The following is a 12023-nucleotide window of genomic DNA, read 5'->3' as shown; positions in this document are numbered from 1 at the left end:
AATGATCAAGCTATATTTTTTACTGTTTTTATTTAGTAGGCTTCTGCTTTTGCTGTTTCCTATATATTCAGTATTTCGTTTTACTCTTGCTGAGGTTTGTGTGAACCATAATTACGTGACAACCTTTGTCCTTTCTTTTGTTTCCTGTTCCTTTATCACTTGAGGAAAGTAAGGACACCAAAAATAATGAAGGCTTTAGGAACAGACATTTAGGAATAGGGTTTTTTTGAGATACTTTTCAATGTTTTGCTGTTGATCATTATCTAATTGTTATCTACATTCTAATCTTGGTTGATTTTGCGGCTTGCAAACAAATAACTGAGCCCTTACCTTGGGCTCAGTCTTGTATGGCATGATGAAATACTGGTACGAGGAACAGAATCAGAAAGAAAGTGTTAGAACCCTAGACCTGAAAGAATGTTGCTCATGGTCATAGGATAGCTAGAAATACATGTTTCCAAGGCACCAGTTTGTATCTTCTTTTAGCATAGAAACCGTGATGTTAACTTTGTTGCCTATGGTTGCAGTTTTCAGTAAACAAAAGCAGGCTATACGATCTGCTGTAATTCACTTTTTATTTTCCTTCAAGATGCTGTGTCATCAAGAACTGCGAGATCTGTGTCTGTGCACACCAAGAAGGTGGCTGTGACAGATGTTCATGCAGAAGAACCTTCTGGAACATCTTCCTCGGTTTTAATGTCACCAAGGAGTTCCAGAGCAGGATCTGGTGATTCCTTAGATAATGTGCCCTCATCATCTCTTCTCAAAGACGTGAAAGACATTAGCAGGATATCCCATGGGTCAATGAACAATGTGGTAAATGCATCCAATGGCGAGGCTGCCTTCAGTCATAAATCTGAGATACAGGAAGACTTGGAATACATAAAGTCCGAGGAATATGAGATTGGAGGTTCTCATATTAAGCCTTTGGAGAGTTCTGATGTCTTGTTGACATTAGATAAAGAACAGGAGAGCTCACTGGACATCCTTCCAAAGAAAGTCCTCTGTTCTGAAAACGAACACTCTCAGAAGGAACTCTTTGGTTTGGCTGTGGAAAGTCTTCATGGTACAGAAGAAATCTTAGAACAGAGACTGGCAGATAAAGATGCTGTGACTGGCCCAAGTGTAGAAGAGTCGTCTTGCAAACTGAGCAAATCAGCAGAAGAAAAAGGTTATCTGCTTTCAGAACAACTCTTTAGTGAAAAGGAGCCATCATACCTTGAAGACTTTGAAGGATCCTCTTCCAAAAAACAAGCATCAGTTGAAGAAACACTTCCTGGGGAACATTACAAAGATGACTTTGAAGCATCTCTCCTCTCTCCTAGCGGGGATGCTCCGTCACTGACAGAGCGGTCACAGCACACGCAAACCAGCAGAAGTAGATCCACCAGCCTTGGCAGCGATGGCGAAATCAGTGAATACCTCAGTGACAGGTCTCTCTCTCTCTCTGGCAGCCTGCATTCAGAGAGATTATTAGAACTTAAGTCCCCAACAGAACTTATAAAAAATACTGAACGCAGAGACGTGGAGCAAGAACAGGCTCCTACTGAATCACCGCTGTGGGCCTCTGTTTCGATCACAGAAGAAACAGATAGTTTGCCAAATTTCAACATTGGTGATAGAGTACTTGTGAGTAAAGTCCAACCTGGAACATTGCGATTCAAAGGTCTGACTAAGTTTGCCAAAGGGTTTTGGGCTGGTGTGGAGTTGGATAAACCTGAAGGGAACAATAATGGAACTTATGATGGTATTAAATATTTTGATTGCAAAGAAAAGCATGGTATTTTTGCTCCTCCTCAAAAAATCTCTCACATTACAGAAAGTATTGATAGCCATTTAGACACAAATAAGGATGAAGACTCATTCTTTGATGATAGACTGGAGAAGCAACACAAAGCAGAGCAGAAAGACAAAGAAAGTTCTGAACCTAGCAAGGAGGATGAACCCCAGAGCAGAGATGTTACGGAGAACTATTCCCAGGATAAAGCTCCTGCAGACACAGCTGTTTCAGAAGCCTCAGCTGAGGAAAGGGTTGATGAAGAGTCATTTTCTAAAGTGAACAGAATAAAGGAGATTTCTGTAGCTACTGAATCACTTGCCCAAGAACACTCAGTGGTGGATTATCTGAAGCATGCTGTAAAAGAGGAGGCCAGCCTTGCTCCTCTCATTTCTGGTGTTGTGGATGAGATTTCCACTGTTCAGTTGGATGACATCTCAGATTTCCTTTCTGAAAAACTGGAGAGGCAGAAGACACTGGGGGAAGAGTGTGCTGAAAAGTTAGATGATCTCTCTCCTGGAGTTGTGGAGAAGCCTGCAACTCCACTGCTGGATTTGCTGACAAAAGAAAAGAACCAGTTAGAAGCCCAGTTGAGACTACCGCTTAGAGAGGAGGAAAAGTCAAAAGACCAACTGGAAAAGGTCAGTTTGCTGACAGACAGTCTGCTTAGAGATTTTGTGAAAGACACGGTCAATCAGTTACAGCAAATAAAGAAGGTCAGGAATGAGAAAATCCAGCTCAGCAACCAGGAGCTCTGTGATGTGAAGGAGGAATCTGGTACCCCATTCCAGCAGGTGGAAAAGCAGATTCCCGACGGACTGAATAACTTTTTTCTAAGTTCCGATTTGGAAGATGAAAGAGAAGAACTCTCCTCTCCAGACATGTGTCCCAGACCAGTGAGTAACAGACATCTTGCACTGATTTTGAGTTGATTGTTGCTTTGACTGATGATGATTGACTCTTAGGAATGCTGTGTGGCAGCAGTTTGTTTTCTCCCAAGTTCTGTTTGGTGATGTGAAGATTGCCTGTATGTATGTCTTTTTACGTGTGTGTTCTTGTGTATTCCAGTTCACAGCTCGTTTTGGTAGCCCTCCAGGCTGAAAGACACATTTTGGCACATAAAAGTGAAAAATACTTCATTTAGGTTGCATTCTGCTTACATGTTCAATTTGTATTTAATCCTTATCCTTAGTTTTTACTCTAAAAATGGCAAAATACAATAGACTGTAAAATTACCTCTGTCTATTCTTGATATGAAATAATCATCCTCAAACATAATTAGTTGCTGTGGAGGTCATTAAGGCGTCAAACTGCTCTATCCACTGAACTAATATATCATGAGTAGTGGAGGTTCAAGCTTCCTCGGAACCAGTAATGATACAGATACAGGACTTGGCCTTTCTGCTGAAGATCCCAGTAAACCTGTCTGCTTTGCCATTGATCTCAATATATTATCATCACAGAAAGCTTCAGCCCATTTCACCAGTATGAGCACCGTTCAGTCACTAAAACAGCCATCACCTGCTAAAAGCTTCTAGGCTGTTGATTTAGATCTGAGGCTGCTGGTAAGTGAAGTGAAAAGTTGTATGTCACATTATCAGTTGTTAAACCACTTAGCCTTTTATAAACAGTTAAACATTACGGCAGACAGTGGGCAGGCCGCATAGTCTTTTAAGCTCTGTAGGAACCCCTGATGAAAGTATTCATCAGGAGTGGTAGAAACCCCAGGTATTTGAATGAAAAAGTTTCTAATTTTATTGTGGGCTATTTATTATTTTTCTGAGTATTTGTGCGTATATTGCCAATTAGATCAGTAGAGCATTTAAAAATGTAAGCTGAGTTAGACAACAGTGTGACACCGCTTTTAGATTTACTCTGTGGCTCTTAATTCACAGGAGAGTCCAGTGTTTGGTGCCAGCGGTCAGGAAGAGCTTGCTAAGAGACTGGCAGAGCTGGAGCTCAATCAGGAGCTCCTGAGCGTGCTGGGAGATGATCAAGACTGGTTTGATGAGGACTATGGCCTGAATTCCCATAAGGTCCAGCAGAAGCAGGCTGAGGAACCAGCAGTGCTGCCCAAGGTAGAACCGCAGAAAGTGCCAACAAAGCCGTGTGAGGAGCCTTTGGCGGTCCCTCACACTGCGGTGGAGGTGGAAGGTATGGTGCATGCAGCAGCCGAGGAACTCTGGAAACTGAAAGAATTGGGTCGTGATCTTCAAAGTTTCAGCCTTCATACAGATCTTAGTAGTACCCTCAAAGAGCAGGACACAGACACGATAAACAAGCAGGTTTATAAAAAGGTACAGTCTTCAGGCATTTTGTTCTTGGCCTTTGAATATTTACCATGAACAACAGAAGCCTTAACTTTTACTTCTTTCTTTGTTAAGGTGGTGTTTGATTTAACAAGAGAGATCTTTGGGGAAATCTTTGCTGAGGATCCTAATCTAAATCAGCCTATTTGGATGAAACCGTGTAGGATTGCATCTGCTTACTTTCGCCGAGTAAAAGATCCAAATGATCTGGATGAAATCAAGGTAGGAAGAAATCTTTGTCATGCAGGGAAAGTGAGATGAAAAATACTGTACTGGCACTTGCCTGAGTGTTGAAAGATCATAACGGGTGTATCCAGCAAGAGATGAGTTGAGAAGAGAAATGAGATTACAAACCTGAAAGGGAGTTTGCCAAAATGGTCCTTTTTTACTCAACAGATTTGCCTCCCTGTCCTTTTGGCTGGTACTGGTTGCTTTTAAACCTTAGTCCTCTGTGCCGAACTGCCAGGGTGACTTTGGTCTTATAAAATCGGTATGCTGACAGACTGCTGCTTTAGCAGATTTCAGTGGAACTCTGTATGGGTATATTGGCATGGATCCGACGGTAGGGTTGGGCCAAATGGGATGAGCTGGATTTTTTACTCGGACACACCTGTGCCAGCCTCACTAAGGACAGTGGAAGTTTCCCAGAGGGATCCAAAATTTGACTGGTTGAAGGCATTGTTGTCTTTGGGAAGCCAAAGGAGGTCTCCTGTTATTCATGGTAGTGCTCAAGAAAGGGCAAAACCCCAAAAAGCTAGAGCCTGACTGGACCTAGGTTAAAGTTGCAGGGTTGGACATTTGGAAAAAAACTGTCTCCCTCAAAGCGCTCAACAAAGAACCTTCCATACAGCTCATCAGGAGGCAAATGAAAACTTCCACCTGTACTGTTTCTTCCAAAATTTTTTTTTGGGGGGAGGCCTGACTGCATTTTGATTGAAGATACAGCATGTTAACTGTCTAGAAAAGATAGAAATAATATCTAGATGACTCTGTTAGTTGAGAAGACTTTCAAAAGTGTGTGGCAGGGGAGAGCAGGGACACATGACAAGGACATTAAACTCCCACCCTGCTTTTCTTTAATATTCTCCCACAAAATGAATTGTCATAATATCCTGTTTGCTATACTGTTTAATTGAAATTGTTGCAGCTGTGGGTGTCATTCCCCCCACCCCGCTTCGGGATTTAATAATTGTTCTGCCTGTGTAATGCTGCCTCAGAGACTTTCCCTGTAACTTTCTTGCAGACACCGTATGTCTCTTAGCTAAACAGAAAGCTGTTAATGCATTCTATAATGCGACTTTTTAGGCTAGGTACTTTGAGCATACATTTCATTTCTTAGCTCAAATGTGATAAATCTCACCTTTACTGTTCCGTAGAGCTTCATTGCAGCTGAAGTACTGAAGTTGTTCAGCCTGAGGAAGGAGCCTAATCACAAAACAGACTGGCAGAAGATGATGAAATTTGGGCGGAAGAAACGAGACCGAGTGGATCATATACTGGTCAGTGGATGAAAATAAGCAACCATGTCAGATACTGTCCACCAGACTGAAATGTGACATATGATTGTATTTTTCAGTATTCGATCATGCTGTTTAAAGAACACAAAGTGTGCATGAGGTCTTGATAGAAGGTGTTTAATTTTAGAGGGCACTCTATTGACCAAAACAGAAGTCCAGTGCCAGTGAAGTAAGGTGACTTGAGTGAATTCTCTGTTCATGCCTACTGATTTGACTGGAGTATAAATTTGCCCACTCACAAAAGCATGAATTTACAGAAGAAAACATTGAAATATTTGACTGAAAGGAGAGTAAACTTTTTCTTTGGGAAGGGAATATGTTTTTCTTCTTACTTTAATTTAAAATGTTTTTATTTTGAAGTAATATTGTTTAATTGGAGACGGTGATACTGAGAACTTAATAGACCAGATCTGCAACCTTTCAATTGAATCTGGTTAGCAAAGTTGTTGGGTTAGAACAGCAAAGGCTTCGAAGAGACAGTATGGAACGTGATAATCCCTAGTACAAGGTAACCAGTCTGCCAGATGGTACCCACAGCTAAGCGTTTCCTCAAAGCTAAGTGACGAGTAGGACTTCTGCTCCTGTAGTACTTGTCGTAAAATGCAGCTGCAGAGGCAGTTCAGTGTTAAAACTGTGTAAGATAGAGCATGTCTGGCTGTGTACTAGTTTTTGAAAGTTACTTGTTGGCTTGTATTGCAGGATGATTAACATCTTTATTGGCTATAATGATAGTGAAGGTTCTGCTTGGGAATATGAGTCGCTATTAACACCGTGCTTCACTTAATTATACCTGAAATTGATGCCACACACCCGCACATATAAGTAACTTCGAGTCATGGGTCGTGTGGTCTTTTAATTGCACATCAGTGGAAGGTTTCCAACACAGGTTTTTTTCCCAGGGATTTAATTTTAATTGTATGTAAATAGAACATCTATATATAGGACCTGCATATCCTAGTACGCTTGATTCTGGGATACACTCGTTTCTGGGATATGGAGGCTGCTAACGCATGCACAAAAAAGTCTTATGTTTAGATCCCTGAAAGGACAGTTTCCTAATTTCTTTGAACCATACCTGAAAAGAGATTCCTGACTGGAAAAAATTGTTCTAGTTGAAGACATCCAAAGTGCTTTAGGTGGAACAAGTTTGAAGTTCAAACGATCTGGTCTGTGATTTACGTGCAGCCCCAGACATCAAAGATTAATGGAGCTCTGACAAGCTTGGCTTAATAAATAATGTGTTTAATTTTATTTTGTTCTCACAAGAATATAGTAATAAAATTTTAGCTGAAGACTGGGAATAACTCTGTAAAGATTGCAGCATGCCATGCTTTAGGAATAAGGTAGTCTCAGTGGCATTACTAACAAATTTATCCTGCAATGTGAGACACCATCAGAGAAACTTCTAACTGAAAACTTAAGGAGACAGTGTTCAATTTCTCTTACCTTTTTTTATTAAAATCTCTATAAAACCTGAAGTATCTGGATAGCTTTCTCAGCCTCCAACTTGTGCTTAAGGTCATGAGTTCTGTGATAATGCAAATCCAAGGTCATGAGTGGATGTACAGCTCTGTGCAAGATGATCTGCCTATCCGCTATTACTCACGGTGTAGCCCTAAACTGAGAGGTCAGTTTTGGAGTTTTCCAAATTTTGTTTAAAGTATATTCTTCATTTCCCCTTCAAGTGAAACTAACCTTCAAATGAAAACATCCTTTGATAGTTTTCTATTAAGACAACTATGTATTTTTAGTGACTTCAGTGAGAGGATTGAACACATCTGACTGTCCAATAGTCTGACCCAGGAGCTAGGCATGACTAAGGCTGAGAGGGTTTTTGATACAGTGGAAGGGGATTCTGTTGCATGCCGCCTTCTCTGGCATATTAGTAACGACTGTCAAATAGTGGCATCGTCTGCCTGGACGGTTGGGTGGCTCTAAAACCTGGAGGCATGGCTGTTTATTTCTTCTGAAGGCACAGAAGCAAGTGCCAAGCTATTCTGCCCAGCTTAATCTCTCCCTGATTATCATACGAAACCCAGTTCCCAGCGGTTCTTGTCTCCACCAAAGGTTCAGCCTTGCAGGGGAGAGGCACAGCAGTAGAAGCGACGTGCACTGCACTGGTGCTCTCTGTGATGCTGGGCCCTGTGGGTGACTGCAGTCAGCCATCACACCTGCTGGGAATTAAGGGGAGAACAGGATGGATTAGTCCTTCACCTCCTTGCTCTGCCTTGACCTTTGCTACTTCCCCCAGTCACTGCATCTTTAGCTGCATTTCCACTTTCGTCTGCGCTTTCCCAGCATTGACACCAATATAGTTAGCAGTGTTTCTCTGCCAGTGACAAAAAACCATCTTCCTCTTCTCCTTTTCTGCAGCACTGTTAACTTTGATCAGGCATCTCTGTCCTCAGAAGGCATTGTATTGTATTGTATTGTATTGGGATTTCTTAAGGGAGATCTCTGATCTGCTGGGTAGCTGCTCCAGTTACCAACGTTACAGCAAATCCTGGCTTTCAGTAAACAAGTACAGGAGGTTCATGTTTATGAAAAGCTACTTTGTTTAAAATCAAGTTAAAGGACTGTTCAGGTGTTTGCTTTCTTCTTCTCATGTCCCTTTGTGTTGCCACCTTTCTCACGTGTATGCTGTCTGTGCTCTGTGGGAGAATCTCAAATACATGTAGGCTGAGGTGCCGCATTTTGGTACATCAGGGCTGCCTGCACCTTTCAAAACTTCTTTTTAAACTACAGCAAGAACCCTCATATCTCCTCATTTAAGTTCAGGTGCTAACAATAGTCTGTTTCCTTTTTTTTCACTTGGGTCTTCAGCCAAAACTCACTCTGCTGACCTGTTTACACAAACTCTGCCGTTGCTTTCCCTGCCACCCCCCTTCCCTTTTACCCGGAGCTTGAGAAAGCAAAGCTCACCTGATACTGCCAAACCTATGTGTTTAGCTTTTGCACCTGAGAAGCCTGCCAACAGAGAGCTGAAAAGTATTGATCTTCTGACCAGTTGACTTAAAGGCTAGAATGTTTCTCTCCATGCAGTTTTGAACTCTGCAACAAAGCAAAGCAAAGCTGTTCCTATCAAGCTGGCTTAATTGGAAAGTCCAAGGGGAGTGCAACAGTAAGAAAAGAATCGAAGCCTGCTGATATGCACAGTCGTGCGTCTTAAGATTTCCAGGCACTCCAAGAGTGAAGGGCTGTGAGAATGCACCTGCCTGCTTTCCTCCCACTGGCATTCTTCCAAGGCAGTAGTTTATTTCTGGATTTTTGTACTTTTCAGTCTCAAAATGATCTAGTTACTCCTTAAATGTAGTTTATTTTACAGATATTCATGGTTTTGAATGGGAACTTTCAGAAATCAAAACTTACTAATTTACTTTCTAAAGTTTCCTTCAGATTATATTCTTTTAATTGTTGTTTTTTGGGTACTGTGGCATTTATTAGATGGCCAGCAGGATCATGCTACCTCAGTATCTCCTGATTTTTCTTTTGTGTGCATGCCCCCTTCTTTCTTTGAGTGTTTAAAAACAAAGCACACAAAAACCATATTACACAGCCTTTTGCATTGTGTCACTGTTTATCTTTTCCTGTAGGATGGAATTCAACAGGGAAGGAACTGTAGGAACAGTTTCATTAAAACCATTTTTTTCCTGGCTTTGCCCAAATGCCGTCTCTCTCTGGCATAGAGAGCTTACTTCCTGGTATCAAATATGTGAAGTTTTACTTTTGTCATAAAAATGTGCAAGAACTTAAATGCTGTGCATGTACTGAAGACAGCGCGAAGCCCACTTCCGTGAAAGTCACGATAGTCGCCAAATATAAGCAAACTGTCTCCATTGCTTAGAAGCAATTTGTAATAATACAATAAATGGATCAAACATTTCCCAGACAAAGCAGTCGTAACTGCCTTGGCTCAGATGTCTGTAGCCAGGGCTGTTTAAAGCAGCACGGCATTTTCCACATGCGTTCTGAATACGCTATAAACAAGACTTGCCTGCAGCTGCAAATTGCACATTCTCTTAGTTTTCCAAAAGTATGCTTGAGGAAGTCCTCCTAATGCCAAAGGAAATTGTGCACTGTGCCTCTGAGAAAGAGGGGAATGATAGAGGCAAGGGAAAATTAATCACTGATACTGTTTTTCTTTCTTGATCTTTCTGCTGCTATTTAACATCAAGCCTTTCTCTGCCTGGATCAAGTTACCTTGTCCTCTCCTGTTTACTTGTGTTTCTTTATTCCATGAATCTCTTTTTTTCTTTCTTTTTTTTTTTCCTTTTTTTCTCCCCCCTCTTGGAGCACAGTAAAGGAACTATCCCATCACATTATAGCAGGTGAGACAGAATAAACAGCGATTTAGTGCAGATCTGGATATTGGGGTTTGTTTAAGGGCCAGTGACATCAGAGCTTTTAACCTGCTTGATTATTTTACTCACTTGCTTCCCCCCACCCCCGGTGTAACGTTCACTAGGTCTCGACTTCACTTCCCAGCAGCGAGGTCGCTGCTGGCCTGGGAGGGTCGGGCAGAAAATCGCATCAGTTGGTATTGTGCAGCTGGTCCCAGTTACCAGTCTTGGATGTCACCGGTCAAGGTCCCTGGGTGTCCCCCGGCATTTGTGTCCACCCACCTCTGTCATCTCCAGGATCTTCACCCATTTCCAGGATCTTTTCTCCAGCCAGGGTCTTCACCTTCTCCCTTTGGGGCCCTGTTTTCTTTCCCAGACCACTTCTGCTTTTTGGGAACCCTTCTTTTTGGCACCACCTCTTCTTTTTGTGACCCCTATCTCTAACTTTTCCTCATCTAAATAGTCTGTGATGCAGACACACAACACATGATCAGCCTCCAAATCGGTGCTTCTATCTTATGCCTCTTTGATAGAAGGGGATTGATGGGAGGACTGGGAGGACTTGGGACATGCTGCTATTGTTAAGTCCAGGGTTTATCAAAATTTACAACCAGCACATACCGGTTGCAGGCAGCAAGCTTCTGCTTGAGAGAGAGTTCAGAAGTCTCTTTCAGACATTCACCCCCACATAAACTTACATCCAATTACCTGCCGCTTGTTAGCATTCGATTTAAATTATTTTTCACCTACAACACTCCAATATTGTTGCTTCTTCCTTGTTAGTGAGAAGCATAATGAAACCATTAACACTTTGTCTTTGACAGCCCTATGGGAAACAAGAGGAGTGCTCACTGTGGTAGCACGGAGATCTGTAAGCACGACTTTTCCAAAGCTGTTTGCAGGATGATATCCCTGCCCTGCTCCCCAAGCTCTCTTGAGAGAGGGAGAAAGGAGCTGTCAGACTGAAACCCCAGGGATAACTGAAGGCTTATGAATGGCTACAAACCCTGAAGCAGTGCCGGTTCCCTGGGGTTCCCCTAGCAGCCTGTTCTTGGGCTTCACACTGTGTTTGGGTTATTGAATCATCATCATGCTGCAGCAGCTGTCACCTTCAAAACGGACAAGTTTCTGGGTGGTTTAGCTTCAGGCGAAAGAGGGAGAAGAGGGTATTGGGGCTATAGCTCTTGTACTTTGTTTAGATAACGACACTATTATATATTGATACTGGATTAGTGGATTTTCAGTATGTTTTAACCTTGTTTTGGTAGTATCTAGGTGTGTCTGGCCCACTTGTCTGTGTGGACAGCGTAAATGTATTTTGAGTTCAGAGTGTAGGATTGACCGTCAGAGGAGCTTTCTGGTGAAGCTGAGCAGAGAAAGAGCTTTCAGCAGGTTTTCTTTATCATTTTAAATATGGGTAATGTTTGCAGCCACTCTTTTCTCAAAAGTTTGAGATTTTTTAGGATGTATCTGAAATGGTCACTTAGGCAAATTTTTAATAAGTTTAATTGGAGAAGTCCAGTTTGGAGAGACTCTCGATGAGACTTGATTTGCTGAATGAAATTATATATTTCTGTCTTTTACTAAAGCACCTATTTGCCAGGGACCAGTAAAACAGGATTTTGCATGTCAACAATTTAGGAATAGAAGGAAATAAATACTCTTTGAGTTACTCTTTTAGATGTAATGGTACAAATTCCATTTGTATAGCGCTGTCAAATCCAACGAAGCATGGAGTATTCTGTGCAAATGAGTTGTAATACTATCATACAACACATGCCAGCATTTTGTCTTCCTATACAGAAGAATTGGAAAAGTTAGTTACTTCCTTTAGGTTTTCTAATTCTTATTTAAATAAACTGAACTGCAGTAAAGTCTTTCCTTTTTCTCCTTCCCCTGTTCAAGGCCTTTGCGTGATTTCTTACCAGTTTAAGCTGCATGGAATCAGCTCCTTGCAAATACACAGTTAGGGACTTCTTTAATGGAGCTTCTGCTGTTGGCCAAGAATATCCCATTAGCTTAGTTCTTTCAAGTGAAAAACTTGTGCAGGAATATGAAACCCTTTAAAATGGATACTACA

At 41.7% G+C, this 12023-nt stretch overlaps 1 protein-coding gene across 9 annotated transcripts in view; it reads left to right on the top strand.

Moving 5' to 3' along the window:
- Positions 1 to 12023, top strand: part of CEP350 (centrosomal protein 350) — a 78274-nt gene that overhangs the window by 61946 nt on the left and 4305 nt on the right. For all 9 annotated transcript variants that reach the window (XR_012674564.1, XM_075156837.1, XM_075156840.1 and 6 more), the window contains exons 34-37: positions 590 to 2673; positions 3673 to 4074; positions 4162 to 4308; positions 5463 to 5585. Coding sequence is in view for 8 of the 9 variants with exons in the window: in XM_075156837.1 (XP_075012938.1) it covers positions 590 to 2673; positions 3673 to 4074; positions 4162 to 4308; positions 5463 to 5585 (2756 nt within the window). In the remaining variant the exon portion in view is untranslated. The remainder of the gene's footprint in view (positions 1 to 589; positions 2674 to 3672; positions 4075 to 4161; positions 4309 to 5462; positions 5586 to 12023) is intronic.

This window comes from Calonectris borealis, chromosome 8 (genome assembly GCF_964195595.1).
Source record: "Calonectris borealis chromosome 8, bCalBor7.hap1.2, whole genome shotgun sequence".
In the NCBI taxonomy this organism is placed as follows: Eukaryota; Metazoa; Chordata; class Aves; order Procellariiformes; family Procellariidae; genus Calonectris; species Calonectris borealis.
Note: the sequence above shows the minus strand (reverse complement) of the source record. Positions and strands in the feature narration are given on the sequence as shown.